Below are 25,763 nucleotides of genomic sequence, written 5' to 3'. Positions count from 1 at the left end.
TGGGTGGAATGCGCGGCGAGTGAGTGTGACACGTTTCCAGCCTGTCGTTGACAAATTTAAATAAATATTATTTTTAATAAATTCTGTGGACTCGATTCAAAATTTACCAACTCTAATTCTTATTTTTATTTTATTTTATAGTTCGCTACGGCTCCATAATTTATTTATATTGATTTATTATTAATGATATAGGTACAAATAAAAAAGTAAGTACATTCGTACACACACAAATAAATTTAATAAAAAAATTATAAATAATATGCAATAAGCAATATCTTCATTCAAAAATAAATATATTATAAAAATATATAAACATTTATTAAAAAAAATAATTTAAAACGGTAAAAACAATTAGATAAATTCAATTATATTTTTTTAAAAGAAAACAGTAATTAAATCTTATGCCGTTATTTCCCATTCGTGTTCATGATCTGAATGAAATTAAATAACAAAAAAATAAAAAAAATAGAGTTGGAGTGGTCTATTATTTTTACCAAATGTCACGTCTCCGCGACTCCAGCTCCAACTTCGACTCCGTAGCCCTGATTTTATATTTAAAAAATATATTTTCTGAATCTCGTATACTATTACTGACAATTTATCATATAAGCTACATTCATATTAGTTATTATGGCTAAAACTTGATGGCACTTTGGTAACACTGACGTGTCGGCAGCGGGGGCAGCACGTTTTTTTGTGAACTTTTATAAAAGACAACGCCCTCATTCACAGTTCATTCTAATATACTCGCGATAAAATAGTAAAGCAGCGGCTCAATCTAAAGGCATGCACACCATCGTGTCGTGACGTGGCGCTTGGTGTCGTGTGATAGCGGTGAATATGCACATCTATCTGTTCTGTCGGGACGCGTTCCCGCGTTTTTCAAATAAGTATAGTGTGTTTTTGTGAATCAGTATAGCCGTGTACGCAGTGGCGTAGCTAGGGTATGTGCCGCCCAGGGCGATCCTGAAAATTGCCGCCCCCCCCCATACATTTTTTGCAGAGTCATAAAATCAGCATTTTTAAAAATAATAAATTGGTTATTATTAAGCTCTTGTTATTCGTGAATTTATATATGTTTTAGTGCATTTAAGGTTAAGAACCACACTAAACGATCCCATCGCGAATATGCCGCCCCCAAGCAAGTGCCGCCCGGGGCGGCCCGCCCCCTCCGCCCCCCCATAGCTACGCCACTGCGTGTACGCCTACAATGCTTTCGTCAGATTCGAATAATGATTTTAAAGATGTTCCGTTTCTGATAATGTTAAAACTATTTGATAAGAAGAAGAAGCAGAGGAAAAATAAATATTGAATTTATCTAATTAATAAACTAAGAAAAAATAGAGGCGAATTTCATGGTTAGTACAAGAACTAGAGAACCACGAAGAGAGATTCCATTTTTATTTTAGAATGACCAAAACATAATTGAAGAATTACATCCTATGATTCAAAATTATATATGGATTTTTGGCGATAGATAGCGGCGAAATTAAAAATTAAAAAATAGATGATAAGAAGAACCCCTTTTTTCAGGTTGTCCTTAATTATTTCTCTCCCGAGAGACCCATTGTAAGCGGAGTGCGACTGCCCGCAAACCATCCTAGTCCAGTCAAATAAGGGTTTAACCTCGGAATGAAAGATAACAAGCTGAAATTTTGCACAGGCCTTTTTTTTGGCGTTCTAAAGATAGGGTGAAAAGTCTCATAAGATATCGTGTCTGCTAATCAAGATATTAAAGGTCAAAGGTCATAAAAATCGTTTTTTTGCAAATATCTCGCCTCCTTTGCGTTGTATGTCATTAGATGTTTTACAAAACTTATAGAAAATAAAATTTTCTACAAGTTTGTTATAAATTATTTCTTCGTATGGTTTATGGTTTTCGAGATATAGCGCGGGGAGTGGGAAGCGCGCATCCGTTTATAGGATAACGCTATATGAACTACGGAGCCAGAGCTACCTGCACATTTTTCTACAGTTTCATAGGAAACATTGCAAATTGTTATCTGCTGAATGAACCCATCTAAAGCATTATAACTTTCAATCTCCATATCTTCAAAAATCATCATCGATAATGCAAAAATTAATAGCGTATGGCCTCTGATACTTCTTGCAAAAGCGTGACCATCCAACATTTTGTCGACAGAATTCGAAGCATAAATTGTACTGAGAGCTTCCTTGATTCAGCTTCCATTCATTATATACTCTATGCATCCAATAAAAGACATAAGCATATAAAAGTCTCCTAGTTTCACAACTACTCTGGACAAGTCTGAGTTAGCATCTGAAGCTGCTACGATTTCACGTGCTTTTATGTACAACGGCTGATCAAAAGTTATCAAGAATGTTCTTTGTTCATGTTTCTTGGCAGTGTTTGTAGTACACTGTAATGTGTTGTAAATTGTGTCCATATTACTCGCAGGATGATGAATAAAAGTAAGAAACAGAATCCGAGAAGTTACAAATTTCTCATTGTTTTTTGTAAGTTGTTCAATAAATCCATTCCACCCTGGCAACGGTGAGATATTTTTCCACTTTCCGTACATCCACAACAAATCAACTACATTAAATATTTGTTCGGTTAGTTCTTCTACATCATTAAAATTTCGAACTTGAATCTCTTGCTCAATCCGGGTACGACATGATTTTCATACACTAGAAGGGGTATATGTGATAGTGCTGCTAACTCCTTTGCACTTGGTTTTGTTGTAAATTTCTTAATGCGGTCATCGGATATAACTTCAGATTTTGAAGTTATTATTTTTATCATTCCCATTATATGAACAGTATTATAGCCATCAAGAGTATAAATATTTTTCTGCATTATCCGCTGCATACTGTACTAAGGCACTTGACTCTGATGGTTGATTAAGAGGCTGTGGGTGATAAACAGCTGAAATTTAACATTTTACAGTATCGCTATATGAAGCGAAAAAACCTAAACTTGACAAAACATCCAAAAGTCTTTTTGGATGTTTGGCCTATCTGTATTTTTTCTATGAAGAAATACAGATAGGCCTTCCATAAGAAAAGGACCGTTTTCGTATGGAAGTCATTATAGCATGACTTATAGCTGTGTATTTCGTTTTAAAATGCCCCGTCTTTCCTTTTCTGTTCTTTATAATAACTTCTTGCAGAAAATGTAATAAAGTTTTCAGAATTTCTTCATTAATATTTTACTCGGGGGCGGATAGGACTTGGTCTCAACAACAGAAGATCGAATATCTTCTCTAATAATCGCCGCAGCAGCTTCCACTACGCGCAAGTGTTCTTCTTCCGAAGTGCCTTTTTTATTTTCATACCAAGCTATGGATAAAATTTAAGCTTGAGCATCGGGAAAGGAAAAAATAGGGAATGATCCAATCTTCGTTGTAATTATAATGTCAGTTAAATATTTTTCTCTTAATTTGGAAATGATCTTCTTATCATCTGGTACATACTCCGTAAGGACATCATTCAACTCTTTCAATTTTTTCGCACAAATTTTTAGTCGAGCAATATTTCATTCATAATTCCTAATAATACAATAAAAAAAGTAATAAAATTATGGTTCAAACGACTTGCCGAGACCACTTTTCACGATTGCTTACTTTTTCAAAGCTTATACCAAGTTAAGCAGGTAGAAATACTCGCTGGATTCTATAAACGGATGTACGCCTCCCACTCTTCGCGCTATATCTCAAAAACGGTTAAGGATACAAAACAATTATTATAACCAAACTTGTAGAAAATTTTATGCTTTACAAGTTTTGTGAAGCATTTAATGACGTGCGATGCATAAAATGCGAGATATTTGCAAAAAAACAAATTTTGTGACCTTTAACCTTTGATATCTTGATTAGCAGACACGATATTTTATGAGACTTTTCACCCTGTCCTTAGAACATCAATACGAAAATCTGTGCAAAATTTCAGCTTGTTATCTTTTATTCCGAGGTTTAGCCTTTATTTCGCCTTATTTGACTGGACTATCCCTTCTTCTTCATTTCCCCTAGCATGGGCTGAAACTCTCGAGCCTAGTGTAACTGCAGGAGAGTAGTACTTTTTTGAAACCAAATTTTAAAATAAATATTGTATTTATTGTTATTAGTTTTTAATTTTTATCATTATTTTTACCTTTATATTATTTTATTGCTATTTTTTTTAAACGTTTAAAAGTATATTGTATTTTATGTTATTTTATTTTTTTATAAAATATATTATTTTTTTTTATAAAATATGGTTTTTATTTTATAGAAATATCTACATGAATTCGCTGTTATAACATAATGTTTTAAAATAATAATAATATATAAATGGCTGCGAAAAATTTGGATTCGGGCCTGCTAAGGTCTTTTTCCTTTGAGTATTAACGAGCAAAGGAACGACTGTAAAAAGAGTCATTACCTGTTGGTTAGCATCCTCCTGTTTTATATAATAATAAACATTTGTAAATCTTTTTATCTTGCCGCATTTGCCACGGTAATATTGATTATTTACTTCATTTTCTCTTTATCGATTTAAGGCTGGGACTTTTTCTAATTTAAAGTAGTTAAGAACGCAGTAAAGGAGCTCCAGTAAATATTGTGGGGGGTGGGATGGGTTAAAATTTTGATATTATTTTGTAATAGACACTGTTCCATAAATTATTCAAGCAATAATTTCAAATAATTGATAAAAAATGTTATTTTCTTATATAGCAACATTTTGAAGTTTGACAGTTTACTGTTGGTAAAATGAGTTCGAGCGAAGCGTTCCAAACAAAAACTGGTTATAAAGAAAATAATACATTATGTAGATTTTGTTTATCAACGAAGGGACACTTATTGAACATATTTGCTGAGGCGGGATTGCAAAATAAAGTTGTTGAATGTACGAACTTGAGCGTATGTATTAAAAAACAGTTAACACTACTAATGAAAATGAAAATGATACTTTTTTATAAGTTAATTAAAATATTTATGTATAATATAGGTAAGCATGGTTGACGAATTTCCAAAATTTATTTGCGCAATTTGCTTAAGAAAATTAAATAATGCATATAAATTCAAACGACAATGTCTGCGCTCAGCAGATATTTTTAAAAATTTAACACCTGCGCAAAAAAATACTCTATATCAAAAAGGTAAATATACAGTCATTATTACATTTTTATTAGCATTTTTATTATTGTGTTGATTTTTGTAGGAGAATGGTTAAGTAGTACAGATCATGAAAATACGTCATCTTCAATTCAAATTGTATGCTAAGTATAATAGATAAAAAAATATTTTGTACGTTTTTTAATCAAGGATAATAATAAAAAATATGATAATGTGACTGCAGGAAGAAAAAAACCAAAATAACGATTCAAATGCTGAAGATACATATTTTATTCAAAGCGATTGTTCTTATAATGTTGATGAAAATCCAGACCCTTTTCACAATGTTTCTGTAAGTATAGTTATATTATAATATAAAATAAATTTTATATAAGAATCTATTGTTCAATAATATTACATAATTTATTTTTCAGAACAAATCAATATTGAAGTGCACTGAATGTAGTAAACGCTGTAAATCTGCAAAATCATTAAAATGTCATATGAAATCTCATAGTACTATTACAAGTAAATTATAATAATTATTTTATATCAGTATATCATGATTAAATATTTTATTTCAAAATCAAATAAAACCTTTTTTAGGCAAAACTCATAAAGCACCAGTGGAGCAATCTAATGAACAAGAAAAGTCAGATAAACATTGTTCGTCAACTAACTCTTTTATGTGTAATACGTGCGGTAAAACATTTTCACAAGCTGGGAATTTGACTGTCCACCTCAGGTCACATACTGGTGAAAGGCCGTTTCAATGCGATATCTGTTTTAAAGCTTTCACACAAGTTGGAAATTTGTATGTTCACAAAAAAATTCATGATGACGTTCGACAATTCGCTTGTAAACTTTGTCCCATGGCCTTTAAATTACTTTCGCATCTAAAAGAACATGCAAAGACACATTCCGATGTGAAAGAACACCAATGCAATACTTGTGGAAAAGGTATTATATTTTTATTATGTATTTGTATTTTATTTTAATTTATGTTTTGATTGTGCTTTTTAAGGCTTTCACAAAAGTAGTCATTTGTTAACCCATATGCGTATTCACACCGGCGAAAAGCCATTTAGCTGTGAACATTGCGGAAAATTTTTCAAGTAATAATTCTTCAACTGTACTAAATTATACTCGTGTATCATGTAATAATTTTATTGTGTCTGTTTTTCAGTGATTCTAGTAATTTATCAACTCATATACGAATACATACAGGAAAGAAACCATTTGTATGTGTTCATTGTAAAAAGAGCTTCGGACAAAAAATTTCACTGGTATACTTTTCCTTATTTTTATTTAAGAACACCCTAAGCATGAGCATGTTTTTTGAAATAAATGAAGTTTTAAGATATGTAGACATTTCTAGTGAATGATCTATACAACCACTAATAGTTTAATGCAGTGGTTCCAAAAGAGTGCGCTGCGGCTCTCTAGAGTTTCGTATATGTAGTGTTTGTAACCCATTAGTCCATAGTATATTAGAATATCTCGAATATACATGCGTTTTTATTCCAATCATTTTCGTTATACTAACCTCCTTTTCAGGCCCTAGGATATCTATTTTTATCAAATTCTTCTATATATTTTTATAACAAGTATACCGATCATATGTAAATAAGGTGTCAATATTAGTATCGGCGGTGTCAAATGCGGAATGTCAATATCAATCAAAAATGTTTGTAGCACGGCGTTAAGGCCAAAGTAAATTAGTCGAAGTAGATAAGTGGCAAATTTATTGAAGTCTTTGAAGAGTTGATGTTGGTGGAAGTCTTAAAATGCGTAAACGTGTGTCAAAGTGAGACTCTGGTTAAGTGAATCTTTATCTTTTTGGGATGAATAGAAAAAATACTTATTCAAAAGCTATATTGTCAAACTTTGCCTCTCTAATGAAGCATGAGTATTTCTCCTAGATTGCCTTTTATAAGTGAGACCATTGTGGTTGCTTCCCAATGAACAAATAAAATAAACTATTACTTTATAATAAACTAATGTTCATTGTTTTGACAATAGTATAATATTTAATGCTTAATAGTAACAAACAATTATAAAAGCTATGGCTATGGTGATAATAATTTAAGGTTTTCAAAAATCTGTCTTAGTCATTGTTTACGTATGTCTCTTGAGTGTTTTAGTATGACAATTTTTCTCGAGGATTTGTTCATAAAATGCCTTTGTTTTATTGATGCTTTATAATTGCAAGAACGTGTAAACATTGTAATTTAACATATTCTTGACAAAAATGATATAATTGGCTCTCATAGAAAATTGCATTCAATAATTTCCAATTTAGTTTGACACTTTCTAGCTGTTTTTGAGCAATACAGGTGCGTTAATTTGAAAGAGTAGTAGTTATTATAACCCTTTTCAACAAAAAAATAGTGGATATGTTTTTAACTTGGGTTGTTACTTTCTATTATTATAATGTTAAGAACATGTTAATCAGTGATAATGAGTTTATATTTATTTTTATAAATTAAAACATAAACATTAACATGTTCAGTGTCTTATATTTTCTTGTCTTATAAATTACTATTTCATCTAACATTTAACTAAAATTTTAGAGTAACAGCTGTTTACATATTCTCAATTTGGTCTATTTTTTTTATAGGTTCGACATCAACAGCAACATTTGAATAACAAGTCTAATGAGAAAAAAATTAAGAACAAATCTGTGACAGATGAAACTGAATAATATATCTATTATGCATAATTTGGAGAATGGTTTTGTGGTTCTTCTTTTCCGCGACGTCTTAAAAAAATAATTGTACTTAGGGTTTCTAGTCTTAAAAAATAGAAAACTTATTTCTAGTAATTAAAATATACACATCAGTTTAAATGACTTATCTTATATACAATTACTGTAATTTTATTTTATTTTAAAACGAGTTTTAATGATATTTGATGTACACATATTTACTAAAATGTATAATATTAAAATAAACCGTTTTATTTTATTTAACATAATATAATTAATTAGTTTGCTACAATAATAAAAAATAAATAAATAACACTTGTTTGGATTATATACATTTTTGCGAATTATATTTTAAACCTAAATAAATTTAAACCTTATTATAATCTTTCTTCTTCATACTTAAGAATATCAATTTGTTGCACAGTTTCGTTGAAACGCACAGTTGGTCTTCTTGTTTCTGTGATTTGCGTATCGCTTACCACTTTATTATTACTGATAAACATATTTGGCTTTTTATCTTTAGTTATATTATTGAGGTCATTTGATTGTTCACTATTAATTGATTTATCATCTGTTTCACTTTTATCATCACGTTCCGAATTTGAACTAAGGGACGATTCATCTATTTTTTCATATTTTCTTGGCCTAAAACATTATATTGTTTTAATAATATTTAATATATACATATCAATAAGTGTATTGTTTGATTAAACATACATGATTATGAATAACCAAACACAGATTCCCACAATAGATATGATCAGAAGTACTGCTAAGATTGATACAGCAACAATTAGACCAACGTCGTCTTTTACAATATATTTTTCGTTGATGGTTAATATATTAGTTTCACTTAAAGGCAGTCCTTCAACAGTCCAAGGTATATCGTCTTCATCAAGCTTCTCTTCAATTAATCTGAAATAGGTTTATTATATAATACAAAATAATATATTTATGATATAAATACATGATCATCTTACGCTGAAAACTCTGATGCATCTAATAGATCTCCATTTTTGTCTATGGCATATGCTAATAATGTTAATGAAGCATAAGAGTCTGTTGCAAACATATTTTTATTGAATTTTTGATCTTCATTTAAGGAAATGTAAGATAAAACAGATTTAACATCAACATCTAACTGTTTAGATAAGTTAGACATTATGCTTGTTTCATCATCGTTCGAAGCGTTTTGTATCAAAATCATAGTTATATGGTTTTCATCTAATAATTTAACCTGAAAAATATATGAATGTTAGATTCGTTATTAATGATTACCTTAAATTACACTCACGTTGATTGCTAGTGTAGCTTCATTTCCATTGCCATCTTCATCAGTTGCAAAAACTACGAATTCATATGAATCATTTAACGTATCCAAAATATCTTCGTTTGGATATACAACTCCAGATTTAGGATGAATTGTAAATAGTTTGCTATCTGTTGTATATTTTATATCCGCATTTTCACATATATCTTTATCAGTTGCCTAAAATTATACATGTTTATTTACTAAGCAATTAAATAGCATTTTTTTGTCACAAAGATGAGTTAACTCAGATATGTAAAATTATTATTTTTATTTTGTAAATTTTTTTGTTAAAATTCATGTCCAATTTGTGTCAAAAATCAATTCTCATTGTATTGTACTTGTTGAAAATTCTATATCTAATTTTTGCTATAATCTATTATAACCAATAATATTAATACAATTAAAAAAATATTTCTTAAATGGATGTAATGGCAAAATAATGGAAAACCTAATAAACTTATCTTTCTGGAAAAATATTGTATTGCTATTTACCTTAACAGTTGTAAGCGAAGAAGGTCGTATGTATTTTGCTATATCCTTATTAGGGAATCCAACTAATAATTTATCGATAGTTTCGAATTCGGGCGAGTGATCGTTAATATCCTTGACTATCACCGTAATGAGTCTTTTCTCTGGACAGTACTTGATATCGTCTGTATAAATCCATTTTTTAGTTTCATCAACACAAATTGGCTGTCTCGGAAATTTATCTAAGTCTTTTTTATATAAGTTAATGAAACTTGATGGGTGATCTTCATTTGTTGCGAATTCTTTGCAGGATAGTTCAATTTGCACTTGCGAAACTTCCATATATGCTATTCTTTCGTCTTCTCTGTCAATGTTGTGGCATTTAAATTTTCCATTTTCGATTTTGAACCAATCCTGTGGCGTGGGCCAAGAATCAGTTATGACGTATTCACACTTAGGTTCGCCTTCATCCAATATATCAGCAACGGTTGAATGTTCTTCCAGGCTGGTTATGAATAGTGGAGGAAAATTAAGATCCTCCATATACTGCGTAACATGTAACCCTACCTAAAAGTATAATAACAATATTAGATTGTTAGCATTGATTAGCCGATTTTAAGTCACTTGAAAATGACTGGTAGAACATGCTACCTGTAAATTTGAAATTATAAAATGGCAGACAATGATTTTGGGAAAATAACTTATGTTTACAATATTAATTTATGATTTGAAACATACCGGCGCTGATCTCCTTGCATCATTTGTACTAGCTTCCACATTGAATGAATAGTCACCGCTTTCTAAGCTTGAAATAATACTTAACATTCCAGATTTAGGATCAAGATACAGTTTTGGACTCAATGCTTCTATGAAATAAATATTTAAAATAAAACATGTATTGTAGATAAGATGAAAATTTGAAATTATATTTTGTCAATACATACCATCTATATCAATAAGTTTATATGTTATCTCAGAATCATCACTGTCTCTTGCGTTAATTATTAAAATAGGTCCTGTTGTTTTGGTGGTTATGTTTGTTGAGTATGTTGCCGGAAAGAAAGTTATAATATTTGTTGCATCGCCTAAATATTTAAAAAAATAATATTTGCATGCAATATAATTAACAATATTGCAATAACTAACTTTTTTCAATTTTTACTATAATGGCCGTCCAAGTTGTTACCACCATTGGTTGAAAAGCATTTAAAGTTAATATAAGTGATGTCTTAATTTCTGTTATAGAATCGGGAAGACCATCGCCTTTTAATTGTATCTGAAGAACGTCGTTAGTTCGTTGCACCTCAAAGTATTGATGACCCTCTAAAATGATAATTTTAAATTATTTTATATTTGATTACTTTTTATACATACATATACTATGTACATATTAAGGCACTAATTAAATAAATAAATCCGAAGGCTGTTTTTCAGAAAAAATACACAAATATAACATAATCAACGTTAAAGCTTTAAATTAATGGAATTAAATCCAAAATAACTATAAAAAATTCGTTTAAATTACATACTTTGAGAAGGGACGTAAAGAGTAACTATGCAGAAATTAGATCAATCAAAGCGTTTAGAATTGTGTAAAGAATTGTTTTAGATATTTTTTAAAATTTAAAATTAAAATTGATAAATGTGAATTAGTAGCATGTTTCTAGAATCTAACACATACCAACATTTCATGTTACGCTGTCATTGTGCTTTTATCAAAATAACTTCTATAGTATCCATTAAAAATCAACGGAAAGTTAGCACAATCGACAATAAAACATATTTTAATTAATAGTTAACTTAAACTAAGCGAGATTTGAGTTATTATTTTTAAAGTAATATTATATATTATGATCAATTATAATGCTATATGTTTTGATGCGCATTGGTTTAAGAATGCGACGATTTATTTTCAAGCTTTTATATATCTACATATTATATTTATAGCACAAAAAATACTTACCACCATCTAAAGAAAATTCAATATTTTCATACTTATTCACCGTAAAAGGTAATATGGTTAGTTCTTTATTATAATATGTCGCTGTATAATGAGATTTTTGAAAGACTGTAGATGTATCAATAGCTAAAATTATTCAAAAATAAAATAAAGTATACAATATCACATTAAAATATCTCACACAACCATACATTTTGGAATTTGAAGAGCTAATACACAATAAATTGGATTGGATCGAGCCGAGTATACAGAAATGACCAGATTTAGAAAGCTATTAGCATTTATTATAGACTCGGGTAACGGTTTGCTTGCCTGAATTATAATATGACCATTGTCGTATTCAAGTTCAAAAAATTCACCAATTTCGTCTAAAATCATTTCAGTTAATTTAATACATACATAAGTTTATGTAGATCATTAAAGTAAAAACATACCAGGTGAAATCTGGAATGTTATGCTGGCGTCATATGCAAATTCCAATTTTATGTCTTCGTGATAGACTATATTTTCTTCTGAATAATTTCCATTATATGATAATTTTGAGAAAGATAGCAAATCTGTATTAACAAATTATTGTTGAAATATATATGTAGTAATTTATATTTATATATGTATATATATATATATATATATATATATATATATATATATATATATATATATATATATATATATATATATATATATATATATATATATATATATATATATATATATATATATATATATATATATATATATATATATATATATATATATATATATATATATATATATATATATATATATATATATATATATATATATATATATATATATATATATATATATATATATATATATATATATATATATATATATATATATATATATATATATATATATATATATATATATATATATATATATATATATATATATATATATATATATATATATATATATATATATATATATATATATATATATATATATATATATATATATATATATATATATATATATATATATATATATATATATATATATATATATATATATATATATATATATATATATATATATATATATATATATATATATATATATATATATATATATATATATATATATATATATATATATATATATATATATATATATATATATATATATATATATATATATATATATATATATATATATATATATATATATATATATATATATATATATATATATATATATATATATATATATATATATATATATATATTTATATATATAAGGGAAGTAAAAAATACCATTTTGTATTATGTTTATGGTTAATATAGAATATAATTCCAATGATTTAGGCGAACTAGCAACTATGATTAAATTAATGTATTGTTTGTTGTAAAGCATCGATTCTGGTAATTCTTTGATAACTTCTATATTGACTAGCTCATCATTATTAGAAACTTGAAAATATTCCTTCATATTATCTAAAAAATAAAGTGTTTATAAGATTGAAAATAATTAGAAAAAATGGTATAAAAAATTATACCTGGCCTAATACTGAAAGAAACATCTTTATTATATCCAATTTTTAATATAATTTCTTCATGATCGAGTGTTTCTTTAATTGTATAATTTCCTGAATATGATGGCTTTGAAAATAACAATATTTCTGTAATATCTATAAGAACGTAATATTATTATATATTATGACAGTTAATATACTAATATACCTAAAATCAATATACCTATCTTTGGTAGCTCAAGTGTTAATACAGAGTATGTTGGATTTAATATTGGCGAAGATGCAGATATTATTAAATTCAGATAAGTGCTTGATTTCAAGATTAATTCTGGCAACGGCTCGAGTGCTTGAACTTTTACAATCTCATTTTCATTAGAGACATTAAAATATTTTCTCATTTCCTCTAAAATAGGAATAGATATTGTATTATATGCTGATTTTTACCTTTGAGTATATTTATTAAATTGATACCTTGATTAAGGTCGAAAGTAATAGTTGAAGAATATCCTTTATCTAGCATTATTATTTCATGTTCAACAATGTTGTCTTCAGTATAATTTCCCTTGTATGATGGTTGAGAGAAAGATAATATTTCTCTTATATCTATTTATAAAATAAATACAGTAAAAACATATATTAAAATATTTTCATGTACATACCTTGTTCTGGAAGCTCCAAAGTCAATACACAGTATATTGGATTTGAGTTTAGTGAAGTAGCAGAAATTATTAAATTCAAATAGGTGCTGGATTTTAAGATTAGTTCTGGCAGTGGTTCGAGTGCTTGAACTTTTACAATCCCATTTTCATGAGTAACTTCAAAATATTTTCTCATTTCCTCTAAAATAGGAATAGATATTGTATTATATGCTGATTTTTACCTTTAAGTATATTTATTAAATTGATACCTTGATTAAGGTCGAAAGTAATAGTTGAAGAATATTCTTTATCTAGCATTATTATTTCATGTTCAACAATGTTGTCTTCAGTATAATTCCCCTTGTATGATGGTTGAGAGAAAGATAATATTTCTCTTATATCTATTTATAAAATAAATACAGTAAAAACATATATTAAAATATTTTCATGTACATACCTTGTTCTGGAAGCTCCAGAGTCAATACACAGTATATTGGATTTGAGTTTAGCGAAGTAGCGGAAATTATTAAATTCAAATAGGTGCTTGATTTCAAGATTAATTCTGGCAATGGTTCGAGTGCTTGAACTTTTACAATCTCATTTTCATTAGAGACATTAAAATATTTTCTCATTTCCTCTAAAATAGGAATAGATATTGTATTATATGCTGATTTTTACCTTTGAGTATATTTATTAAATTGATACCTTGATTAAGGTCGAAAGTAATAGTTGAAGAATATCCTTTATCTAGCATTATTATTTCATGTTCAACAATGTTGTCTTCAGTATAATTTCCCTTGTATGATGGTTGAGAGAAAGATAATATTTCTCTTATATCTATTTATAAAATAAATACAGTAAAAACATATATTAAAATATTTTCATGTACATACCTTGTTCTGGAAGCTCCAAAGTCAATACACAGTATATTGGATTTGAGTTTAGTGAAGTAGCAGAAATTATTAAATTCAAATAGGTGCTGGATTTTAAGATTATTTCTGGCAGTGGTTCGAGTGCTTGAACTTTTACAATCTCATTTTCATGAGTAACTTCAAAATATTTTCTCATTTCCTCTAAAATTGGAATAGATATTGTATTATATGCTGATTTTTACCTTTAAGTATATTTATTAAATTGATACCTTGATTAAGGTCGAAAGTAATAGTTGAAGAATATTCTTTATCTAGCATTATTATTTCATGTTCAACAATGTTGTCTTCAGTATAATTCCCCTTGTATGATGGTTGAGAGAAAGATAATATTTCTCTTATATCTATTTATAAAATAAATACAGTAAAAACATATATTAAAATATTTTCATGTACATACCTTGTTCTGGAAGCTCCAGAGTCAATACACAGTATATAGGATTTGAGTTTAGCGAAGTAGCAGAAATTATTAAATTTAAATAGGTGCTGGATTTTAAGATTAATTCTGGCAATGGTTCGAGTACTTGAACTTTTACGATCTCATTTTCATGAGTAACTTCAAAGTATTTTCTCATTTCCTCTAAAATAAAAATAGATATTGTGTTATTTGCTGATTTTTACCTTTGATTATTTTTATTAAATTAATACCTTGATTTAGGTCGAAAGTAATAGCTGTTGAATATCCTTTATCTAGCATTATTATTTCATGTTCAACAATGTTGTCTTCAGTATAATTCCCCTTGTATGATGGTTGAGAGAAAGATAATATTTCTCTTATATCTATTTATAAAATAAATACAGTAAAAACATATATTAAAATATTTTCATGTACAAACCTTGTTCTGGAAGCTCCAGAGTCAATACACAGTATATTGGATTTGAGTTTAGTGAAGTAGCAGAAATTATTAAATTCAAATAGGTGCTGGATTTTAAGATTAATTCTGGCAATGGTTCGAGTACTTGAACTTTTACAATCTCATTTTCATGAGTAACTTCAAAATATTTTCTCATTTCCTCTAAAATAGGGATAGATGTTGTGTTATATACTGATTTTTACGCTTGAGTATTTTTTATTAAATAACTACCTTGATCAAGGTCGAAAGTAATAGCAGAAGAATATCCTTTATCTAGCATTATTATTTCATGTTCAACAATGTTGTCTTCAGTATAATTTCCTTTGTATGATGGTTGAGAGAAAGATAATACTTCTCTTATATCTATTTATAAAATAAATACAGTAAAAACATATATTAAAATATGTTCATGTAAATACCTTGTTCTGGAAGCTCCAAAGTCAATACACAGTATATTGGATTTGAGTTTAGTGAAGTAGCAGAAATTATTAAATTCAAATAGGTGCTGGATTTTAAGATTAATTCTGGCAATGGTTCGAGTGCTTGTACTTTTATAATCTCATTTTCATGAGAAACTTCAAAATATTTTCTCATTTCATCTAAAATTGTTATTATGATTAAGAAGGTTAATTTCTCCAAGTATGTATTTTCAAATAAAATTAATATTACCTTGATAAAGGTCAAATATAATTTCTGGAGAATATCCCTGTTCTAATAATATTGTCTCATGTTCAACTTGACTATTTGTTGTATAATTTCCTTTGTATGTTGGTTGTGAAAAGGATAATACTTCTGTTAAATCTAATTTTAGGAAACAAAGCAATAAAGTGTTTAAAAATAAATTTTAATATTTTTTTATTTACGTTGCAATACCTTCTGGAAGCTCAAGTATTAATATACAATATGTCGGAATGGAGTTTTTGGATGTTGCGGAAATTATTAAATTTAAAAAAGAATTCGCCTTTAATATGGATTCTGGTAGCGGTGTAACAATTTCGACTACCACGTGTGCTTCATCTTTACCGTTAATAGCTTTGAAGTATGGAATCATATTTTCTAAAATAATTTAAATGTAAGTAAAATCTTGTTTATTTCTCTTAATAAAAAAGTTTAACTTGATCTAATACCTGGACCAACAGTGAGTGAAACGTCGGTAGTATATCCTGACTTTAACACTATATCTTCATGTATAACAGTATTTTCTTTTGTGTAATCTCCTCTGTATGATGCTTCGGAAAACATTAAGATTTCTACACAACAAACAATATTATATTTAAAAATATATGAACTCATAATAATTTATAAATAATTAAGAAAAAAAATACTTGGTTTTGGAAGCTCGAGTATTAAAATGCAATATGAAGGACTGGAATGGGGCGAAGTCGCAGAAATGATTAAATTCACATAAGTTTCGGTGTTTAGTATAGATTCAGGCAATGGTTCAAAAAGTACAACTTCAACCACTTCATTATTATTGCTAACTTTAAAATACTCTTCCATTTCAGCTAAAAATTATATTTTTTTTAGTTTATATGTTAAAAGTTAAATATATAATTTTAAATACTTGGTTCAATATTAAATGAGGTATCCGATGTTAATCCGCTCTTTAATATTATTTCTTCGTATTCAATTGTATTGCTTTCTAAATATTTTCCATTATATGATGGTTGTGAGAATGAAAGTAATTCTATAAATAAGGTTGTTTAAAATTAATCGATAGCATAATATTAAATAGATGCATATATTAAAAACTACCATTTGGAGGAAGACGAAGAGTCAAAACACATTGCGCCGTATCGAAAGTTAAATAAGTCGCGGTTATTATTAAGTTTAAATAATGGTTACTATCCATAATAGATTCAGGTAATGCTCTGATTAATTCAACAGTTACATGTTCGAATTCATTAACGATTTTAAAAAACTCAACCATATTAGCTATAATAATATAAAAATAATCATGTTAGAATATTGTTAAGACGGCTTAAATTTTTAAACTTATTACCCGGCCCAATGTTGAATGTTACATCTGGTTTATATCCAGTCTCCAAATAAATTTCCTCATGGGTGATGGATCCATCCTTTTTCAAATCTCCTTTGTAGGAAGTTTGAGCGAATGATAGGAATTCTGTAATAAATACTTAAATAAGTTGAACCATTAATATGTACACCATTAAATGTTACGAGCTGTTAAAATGACCTTTTGGAAAAGCAATATTGATGGCGGTTTTTCCAGTTAGATCCATTGTCGTGGCTTCTAAGCTAAATATAACGAATAAATTGCTCTGCACGACATCATCGGGTATTTGAGGTTCTTTCACGATTATTTTAACACTATTGCCAGTTTTAATGTAATCAAAATATTGGGAATCGTCTAAAATAATATATAATAAATGTCATGTATACTTATTTCAAAATACCATTAAACATTATATTTAATTAACTTACCACCGCTCAATTTAAATTCGACTTCTTCGTCATATCCAAGAGACAATTTAATATCAACAATATTTATAGTCGCACCATCATAGATACCTTCATAAAATGGATACTCAAATACGGGAGCTGTTGGAAGTTCAGTTGATGAATCAGATCTGATCGTTACGGTTGTGTTTATTGTTAAAGGTTCATCTCCTGTTTCATCTTTATCCTGGAATACATATATATTTTAAAAACCTTTAATATTTATTATAATAAAAATAATGATAAATAATTTAATTATTTACTGTTGCAAAAAAATCGTAAGTCAATTCTTCTTCCAATTTCATAATAGTAGTACTTGTGTTCAGATACAATCTATGCCGCTTCTTGTTGTTTTCTACAATACCCCTATATCCCACCTTCAAATATTTGTTAGATTCGATAGATGGTACAATTTCATAGTTGGTAAGATCCACGTCCTCCACAATTATGTCGCCAAATAGTAAACTCAAGGGAAAATCTGGTCCAACTGGGGTGAATATTGTGTAATTGTACGGTTCAACTTGCATAAATACAGGTTTGTGGTTATTTGTGTCTTGTATGTTGATCTGCACAGTCTGTGAACATAGTGTTATTTTTATATATAAAGTATACAGATATTTACCTCTATCTTTTTACTAATTAAATTAAAGTCATACCAAAGAATCCTTGCTAGGTATACAGTCGAAGTGAATTTTAATCTGAAAGTAGAACTCAGTTTCGTATTCTTCGTATTTCTTAAATTCGTCTTTCAGTGTGATTACAAACTGGCCATTATTAATGCTTGCGTTTGCGTAAGGAGGTTTATTTAGATTAGTTGAATCGTTTTCAACCAGTATGATGTCTAATTATTTAAAAATAAATTACGTCATTAGTGTTGTGAATGCGTCATTAGCAATTGTCTATTAAATAAAAAAAACAACCTTTCACATTTGTTGTGTTTTCTCTGAATATTTCTCCTGTGGATGTGTCTAAGATGTTTATGTCAAGCTTCGCCAGCCAATTTCCTGATGTCACATTATCGATTTCACATTGACCTTAAATGTTAAAATACATACATTTTACAGGTTTAGTCCCTTATAATATGTGTAAATTATAAATTGAAAATATGATATATTATTTTGAAGCGACCATTCGTTGCGTGAAAAATAGTTTTGCAATACTTATTAAGGGCCGTATATTTTATTATTTGCCGTTGCCGTTGGAGACGACTTATCAAGTAAAATAAAAACGTTAGCCCATGATTTCGATGATGAGCAGGTATGTCGCATCCCCGAATTGCACATTCTCGAGTCTAACCACTGTTGCCAAATTTACCCCATCGCAAACGAATCCCACCTGCTTGCATCCACCTTTATAATGATTAGGTATTAGACAAAATAAAGAATTTTGTTTCACTCCGAATCATCTGCATAAAAGCGGCCACAGCAAAAATTGATTTGTGTTGTGTCACTAATATTAGTAAAATAAGTGCTTAATAAGTATACATGTCGATGCGACTCTGCTTATTCATAACTCAGTATGCCTTGAGAAATTATAACGTATTGTACTAGCATCACGTGGCATAAACGTACCTGATAAATCATGTGATAATTTGTTTATTATGCATTATTTGGATCTCAGAAAAAATATGCCTTCTTAAGGAAACTGTGTACTGTGCAAAGAAGAAATCCAAATAAATTGCAAGTTTTATTATTGACATAAATGTTGAAATCTTTATTGCAAATCGCTTAATATAACTAACAATGGTTACTTAATCACGTTAAAGTATGTTACTATATATTTTACAATCAAGTGATATTTTGATCGATATAAATCCATAGTTATGTTTAAACATCATAAATTTACTATTGAAAATGAGATTTTTAAGTATTTTAAAAGTCATTTTTAGAATAAATATTAATTTTAAAATATAACGTATAACGTTTTTTATAATTTCTACCATCAATAATATTATAGGAGTACATATTGAAAAATGTAAATTATGTTATAATATATTAAAATATATTAAAATATAAATCGGCTCTATGGTATTAAATTATGGTGGTAAACATATTTTAAATCAGTGTTTCATTTTAAATATTTTTTGATTTATCTTATTTTTGTGGCAAAATTGCTATGCACTGTGTACAGAATGATCACGGCTCAATGTTAGAATATGGATATATTTTACGTCTTTATGAAATAATAATATTACAATTGAAATTATAAAACAATTATAATATCTTTATCATACGCTTTATAATGTAATCTATTGTATTATATATAATACATCTCACCTCATTTGTGCCTCAGATATTATGTTATATTACTTAATTAGACTATGATCCAAATATATACTTTTATATTTGCAGATACATATATCCAAAATCTGGATAAAGTTTTGATGATATTTCAGAAACTCTTCTTATTTATGAAAACATTTTAAATGTGAAGGTATTTCATTACACAATAATACACATATTTTTAATAAATTTTTTAGTAAATATATTTAAACATAATATAATAATAAATATTTACCTTTGACATTTAGGAAAAGAAGAATTATCACAAATCCACTCAAATAACGTTTATGGTTTGAATTTTCACAAGACATTTTCACCAAATAACATAGTAACAATCCGATGAAAAAAACGAACGTGTCATATAGAAATCAATCAATGACTGAATTAGCGTATAAAATATTTTCTATATAATCTATAGTCGAGATAATCTCCCTTATCACGAGAATGTAAAGTGTCGATCGACTCATCACGCGATTATGTATAATGTTACAGATTAAATATATTTTTGTATTGTAAAAAGTGTTTTTATTAAAAGCATTATTTTAAGATTTAATTATTAGACCTATTAAAGATACACATCGTGTAGTACAATGCGTTTTAAGAAATAAAACAAACACATTTTATAACGAAATAAGATAAAGCGACGATAAGATTACAGATTATCTGAAAAAATATGAATCAACGCTGCGCCAAAAGTTATCTAACCTTATCAATTGAAAAATTATTTCGCCACAGGGATTCAATATTGATTTTTCCTAATCTTTGTTCTTTGAACAATGAGCTCTAATAAAATAACATTTAAGTTTTCTTATAAAATATATTATACTTTACATATTACAAGATTCAATAGCTATTTTCTGAAGTCAATTGTGGTTTCCTATTCACCGTTATGTTCAAAGCTAAAAGTTGTTGTATCGGAAGTCTTGGAGACAAATTCACCATGCTGGCCCATTGACCGGTACAAAGGTCAGGAAACATTAAATCTTGAAGGGCTCTTCCTTCAAAGCCCCAGGGCGAAACGCATCTAGGTGCAAAGTCCCAAACTTTCTTTTCATTCAATCTCAGCCACCTGAAAAGTATAAATATTTATTATACATATATAAATTATTAATTTAGGTTGTTTCTTGTATCTGAAAATACATTTACCAATTTAAATTGATTATATAAATATAATTAATTGTTGAAATTTATTACGCTAGCTAAAATTTATGCTCCAGTTTTATTGCATTGTTTGAACCTTACGCAAAAGTTTTAGCTTTGTAAATATTGTAGTCCTACACAAATATATTGCTTACGCTGAAATATACAGAGCATGACAATCGCAGTTCCAAGGGTTGCCTGACAGCTTGATTGAAGATAACCGAGGGAGATAGTCTAGGGCTCGTGAAGGCAGCGATGGAAACCTATTGTTCTCTAAATGTCTGAAATAATATGTTTGTTGATTACCATTTGCACACATATATTTTTTCATAAAATAATACAACCATTGATTGCATATTTTTTAATTTTAAGAAGATATATACATATAAACGAACAAGATTGCTTTAAGAATTTAAGGTTGCAAAATGAAAAGAAGTTATCACGTAGTTGAAATAAATACCACTGTAAAATATTTCTTAGTGGTTTTTGAATATCCAAAATAGCTTTTATATAACAATTATATAAAAAATAAAATAATCTATTATTAATTCTCCTTAATTTTCTTTTATATACCACAAAATTCAATTTCAAAATATTATCCGACTGATCGATTTAGTTATTCTTTTCGCTGTTTCATGTTCACATGAAAGCACTATTTTTCATTCCTTGTGACGGTTTAAAAAATAACTTGATCCATGCTAAATGAGCGTTTTACTTTATGTTGATTTTATTATTTTTAATGAATTTAAATGATTAATTACTGTCTGTGGTGGATATTCAAAGATTGGTATAGTGTAGACCGCTCTAGGCTAAAAATCTAGAGGCCGCAGGCTCAGATCCCGCAGCAGACTCAAAGCATCAACATTGCTGTTGATGCTTTTCGTCTAAATTTGCAACGAAATTAAATTCCTTTTACAAGGAATTATTTTTATGTAAATAAAGTAAAGGAATTATCAGTTGAAAAAATATTAAAAATTGTCGGGACCAACCGTAATTGTTTCGTTAAAAACAATCGCTAAAAGTGTCTTATAAAACTAAATGATTTATTTGTATACCTTGAACTTTATAAAAACGATGAGTATATTTCCTTCGGCGTAAAACATATAATTGCGTATCTGAGCATACATCAATTAAACGGTATCGATTAACAGTTTCAAAAGAAATTGTATAAAAAACCGGGGTATACTTGAATACAGGTCGTTGCATAAGAGTTAGTTCAAATCTCTGCACATTTTATGAATGACAACGTTGACATTTTCACTTTTACAGTTCTTTGATAATACTCTTTGTTTTGAGTATGACAATTCCATATAATGAACCATATGTCTTACGTTTAAATAAGGACATATTGTCCAGGTGAGAAAAACATTGACCACAATGATTAATGTTTACGATTTAAACGCGATCTGCGTCATTATCTCGTAAAGTCTGAGACAATTTATATTTCTGGGGGATCTTGCGCTATGTGTTATAAACGATTATTATTGAGGGTTGATTTACGAAGCACTTTTCTTAAAATAACGATTTTTAACGCGTTATTATGTAGGATCTCTAATATATAGTTAAGTGTTAAATATACATTTATATTGTAAGTATTTGTCTACATAATTCAATTCGAACATATGCGTGCATAGGCGAAATTTAAGCTCGTAAATAGAAGGGTTGTTTACCTACAACGAAAGGTTTCGAAAGAAATTATTAGACCGTAAAAGGCAGACTCACAGGGTCGTAAGGCTGGGTAGAAAGGCGAAGGTCTTGTGATGTATGTCGTCCAAAATGTTGTTTGTCAGCATTAAAACCTTTAAATTTGGCAATCCTTGAAAAGCCGTGAAGTTCAGGCTTCTTATATTGTTGCCAGATAAAATGAGTTTCTCCAGTAAGGTGCAGTTCGCAAAAGCATTCTCTGGTATATCTTCGATTTGATTATTTTCCAAGTTGAGATATTTAAGCTTTTCCTGGTTTTTAAACTCATTTCCGCTTATCTGTAAATGATCATTTCTGCAGCACAATTTATTGATATACAAAGAAAAAATATATAATATTCTCTGGATATAATGATTAAGAAAAAAAAACAGTATATCTAATAATAAAATTACCTGAACGGACTGTGTTTATAAATCGTTAGAGTCAAAAGGAGCTAGCGTGCTAGGTACTTATAGATTTAATTGATTTTAGAATGATAAATATATGTTATTTTAATATTTGATTGACAATTATTATGGCTTTCTCAATATGCATTATTTGACAAAACTTTTAAATTATAATAAGTGCGGTGATATATAGATATTTAGTTATTAATAATAGACGGAATATTGTCAATTCATTTTTTAATGAACGTTGCTAATATATGGTTCATAAATTAAACTTGTGAAATAATATTGATGTGTATTCTAGAAATGTTTGCGTAATATATGAACTTATTTATTGAATAATAGTTATTATTACCTTTGTGATTTTATTAAAAGACATATCGAGATAAACGAGCGACGTTAATCTCTTGAAGAGGCTCTCTGGTATAGCCTTGATAGAGTTTTTCTTCAAAACTATGTTCTCGATATTGTGCAAATCGTTGAACAAGTCTTTAGGAATGTTTGTGATATTGTTTTCGGAAAGTTTCAACAATTTCAAAGATTTCATTTCGGCCAAAGTCCACGGCTCAATCTTTGTTAAGTGGTTCTTTGACAAATCCACATATGAGAGGCGAATGCCTCCGGCGAATATATCCGAGGGTAGCAGAGATATTTTATTTTGAGATAGGTCCACGTATTCCAATCGCAGATTATTAACGAACAGCATATTGGGCAGAGTGTTAAAAAGGTTGTTCGATAAGTCTAAGTTTCGCAAGTTGGTCAGCCCTTTGAAAATATGCGGAGAGATTTCTTCCATGAAGTTTCTTTGCAAGCGCCTGATTGATTATATAATAATCGATTAATAATGAATGATGTTGTACTATGAATTTGATGCAAAACTTACAGGTTTTTCAAGTTCTTCAAACCGTGGAACAAGTGGTGTGGCAAAAAATCGATTTTGTTATCGAACAGGTCTAATTCTAGCAAATTGCTTAAACCGCTGAAGGCGTCTTTGTGCAACGTCGTCAGCGAATTCACTCCCAGATCCCTTTTATGATAAATATTAATATAATATAAACAATGCATTATTATAATAATTTAATAAAAATACATGCGAGCCACGTCTTGCGGTATAATTTGGGCAGTGGGCAAAAAAGACAATTCGGATCTCCAACATGTCACTTGCAGGGTCTCTTGATCGCATCTACATACTCCATATCTACATCTCCTCCATCTGTCTGCTTGTCTAGAAATCGTCCATACTGCAATAAAAATTATATGTAGATACATACAGTATTGCAAAATAAAATAAATCTTACTTGATTGTTCCATAGCTCTCAATCTGCTCTCCAACATACGAAGACGAAAACCTGCATCGTATGCTTTCAATGGATCTTCAACGTTTTGCTTTACAATCGCTTCATCATTCATTATACCATCATTTTTAATCAAATCAAGAACTTCGCACGCCGTAATTGTACAATATCCGTTTTTAGTGTTTAACACTTAAATTAAAAAAATATGTTATGAATATTTATATTAGAACAAACCGTCTGAAATGAGCACACATACTAGTAAAAATCGCTGATTTTATGATCTCAAATAAGAGTAATATAAACAACACGCTTTTAATGTTCTTGATATGAGAATTCATTGTAGTGTTCTCAAAACGATGATCCAAATTATACTGAAGCATTGATGTGAAGTCAAAATATTCCTTTAATTATATACATCCTTGTTATGCTTTGATTGGCAACAAAATTGTATTTAGTAGTTTATTGAATAATTGTGCTGCCACAATACAATTTAAATTGACATGCCTCAGGGCGTCAAAATCAATTAAGGTGTTAATTGTTTTATTTGAGTATATATTGAGATAATTTCACGGTGCAATCATTCTGATTTGTTTGTTAAAACGCAACAGTTCATAATGAAAATCGTAAGTTTTCATCGGTTTGTACTTAATAATATATTTTAATTGCTCCTGTTCTTCTTTTTAGGTATTTTTATTTGCCTTGTGCGCCATCGCGGCTATCTCAGCTGCCCCTCTTGATGAGGTCAAGTTCATCCCCGTGTTAGAGAGGACTGAACACCATGACGAAAAAGGTCAATTCAACCTTCGTTACGTAAGCGCTGATGGAACCGTCGTCAGCGAATCTGGAGTTTTGAGACCAAGCAGCGATGGCAAAAGCACCGTCTTGGTCAAGGAAGGAGAATACACCTTCACAGCTCCCGATGGTCAGATCATCCGTACCAAATACGTAGCTGACCAAAACGGATTCGTCGCCACCGGAGATCATTTGCCAAAATCAGTGGTGGCTTAAACGCACCCAATGATATGCTACAAAAAAATATAAAATATCAATAAATAGTATTGAAAATCAAA

At 28.7% G+C, this 25,763-nt stretch overlaps 3 protein-coding genes across 7 annotated transcripts; 1 reads left to right on the top strand and 2 right to left on the bottom strand.

Annotated features, from left to right (window-relative positions):
* Window positions 1–4,670: 4,670 nt before the first annotated feature.
* Window positions 4,671–25,763, top strand: LOC148228169 (larval cuticle protein 65Ag1-like). Of its 3 annotated transcripts, XM_088200125.1 has the most exons (10): window positions 4,686–4,862; window positions 4,951–5,101; window positions 5,164–5,216; window positions 5,302–5,409; window positions 5,492–5,585; window positions 5,664–5,723; window positions 5,803–6,017; window positions 6,082–6,172; window positions 6,244–6,343; window positions 25,378–25,763. In XM_088200125.1, the coding sequence occupies exons 7-10, from the start codon at window positions 5,930–5,932 to the stop codon at window positions 25,699–25,701; spliced, it is 603 nt and encodes a 200-aa protein (XP_088056251.1). In that variant the 5' UTR covers window positions 4,686–4,862; window positions 4,951–5,101; window positions 5,164–5,216; window positions 5,302–5,409; window positions 5,492–5,585; window positions 5,664–5,723; window positions 5,803–5,929; the 3' UTR covers window positions 25,702–25,763. The 3 variants fall into 3 exon arrangements, with proteins under 3 accessions (XP_088056249.1, XP_088056248.1, XP_088056251.1); XM_088200123.1 differs by lacking the exon at window positions 25,378–25,763 and adding an exon at window positions 7,678–8,010 and having other exon boundaries at window positions 4,671–4,862; window positions 5,664–6,017; XM_088200122.1 differs by having other exon boundaries at window positions 4,673–4,862; window positions 5,664–6,017.
* LOC148228171 (uncharacterized) lies at window positions 8,142–20,547 on the bottom strand. 3 transcript variants are annotated; one of them, XM_088200118.1, is made up of 39 exons: window positions 20,404–20,547; window positions 18,807–18,920; window positions 18,543–18,727; window positions 18,150–18,461; window positions 17,872–18,073; window positions 17,624–17,797; window positions 17,429–17,551; window positions 17,182–17,361; window positions 16,991–17,113; window positions 16,752–16,931; window positions 16,554–16,676; window positions 16,300–16,482; window positions 16,096–16,227; window positions 15,846–16,025; window positions 15,658–15,789; window positions 15,409–15,588; window positions 15,221–15,352; window positions 14,973–15,152; window positions 14,785–14,916; window positions 14,537–14,716; window positions 14,349–14,480; window positions 14,101–14,280; window positions 13,913–14,044; window positions 13,665–13,844; window positions 13,477–13,608; window positions 13,229–13,408; window positions 13,030–13,161; window positions 12,788–12,967; window positions 11,939–12,061; window positions 11,696–11,872; window positions 11,508–11,630; window positions 10,691–10,867; window positions 10,489–10,629; window positions 10,283–10,410; window positions 9,569–10,111; window positions 9,059–9,253; window positions 8,745–9,001; window positions 8,482–8,679; window positions 8,142–8,409 (listed from the first exon to the last, which is right to left on the bottom strand). In XM_088200118.1, the coding sequence occupies exons 1-39, from the start codon at window positions 20,477–20,479 to the stop codon at window positions 8,142–8,144; spliced, it is 6,801 nt and encodes a 2,266-aa protein (XP_088056244.1). In that variant the 5' UTR covers window positions 20,480–20,547. The 3 variants fall into 3 exon arrangements, with proteins under 3 accessions (XP_088056244.1, XP_088056246.1, XP_088056245.1); XM_088200120.1 differs by lacking the exons at window positions 14,785–14,916; window positions 14,973–15,152; XM_088200119.1 differs by lacking the exons at window positions 15,658–15,789; window positions 15,846–16,025.
* Window positions 20,966–25,355, bottom strand: LOC148228170 (uncharacterized). Its single transcript, XM_088200121.1, has 8 exons — window positions 24,950–25,355; window positions 24,697–24,882; window positions 24,489–24,639; window positions 24,282–24,425; window positions 23,754–24,213; window positions 23,031–23,290; window positions 21,464–21,589; window positions 20,966–21,237 (listed from the first exon to the last, which is right to left on the bottom strand). The coding sequence occupies exons 1-8, from the start codon at window positions 25,071–25,073 to the stop codon at window positions 21,012–21,014; spliced, it is 1,677 nt and encodes a 558-aa protein (XP_088056247.1). The 5' UTR covers window positions 25,074–25,355; the 3' UTR covers window positions 20,966–21,011.

The sequence above is a fragment of the Plectrocnemia conspersa genome, unplaced genomic scaffold (assembly GCF_051122295.1).
Source record: "Plectrocnemia conspersa isolate PC_06_02 unplaced genomic scaffold, ASM5112229v1 ptg000012l, whole genome shotgun sequence".
Lineage (NCBI taxonomy): Eukaryota > Metazoa > Arthropoda > Insecta > Trichoptera > Polycentropodidae > Plectrocnemia > Plectrocnemia conspersa.
This window is presented reverse-complemented; position numbering and strand designations above follow the sequence as displayed.

What these genes read in the sequence shown, in the direction of transcription:
- LOC148228169 (XM_088200122.1), top strand. Translation starts at nt 4,713, where the DNA reads ATGAGTTCGAGCGAAGCGTTCCAAACAAAAACTGGTTATAAAGAAAAT. An exon ending in ACCCTTTTCACAATGTTTCT is followed by an intron (nt 5,410 to 5,491) that starts GTAAGTATAGTT and finishes TTTATTTTTCAG; the next exon opens with AACAAATCAATATTGAAGTG. An exon ending in CATTGCGGAAAATTTTTCAA is followed by an intron (nt 6,173 to 6,243) that starts GTAATAATTCTT and finishes TCTGTTTTTCAG; the next exon opens with TGATTCTAGTAATTTATCAA.
- LOC148228171 (XM_088200118.1), bottom strand. Translation starts at nt 20,479, where the DNA reads ATGTCTTGTGAAAATTCAAACCATAAACGTTATTTGAGTGGATTTGTG. An exon ending in TACCTAGCAAGGATTCTTTG is followed by an intron (nt 18,462 to 18,542) that starts GTATGACTTTAA and finishes CTATGTTCACAG; the next exon opens with ACTGTGCAGATCAACATACA. An exon ending in TACTTTCGACCTTGATCAAG is followed by an intron (nt 15,589 to 15,657) that starts GTAGTTATTTAA and finishes TCCCTATTTTAG; the next exon opens with AGGAAATGAGAAAATATTTT.
- LOC148228170 (XM_088200121.1), bottom strand. Translation starts at nt 25,073, where the DNA reads ATGCTTCAGTATAATTTGGATCATCGTTTTGAGAACACTACAATGAAT. An exon ending in AAAATCAGCGATTTTTACTA is followed by an intron (nt 24,883 to 24,949) that starts GTATGTGTGCTC and finishes TTTTAATTTAAG; the next exon opens with TGTTAAACACTAAAAACGGA. An exon ending in TTGAAGAACTTGAAAAACCT is followed by an intron (nt 24,214 to 24,281) that starts GTAAGTTTTGCA and finishes ATAATCAATCAG; the next exon opens with GCGCTTGCAAAGAAACTTCA.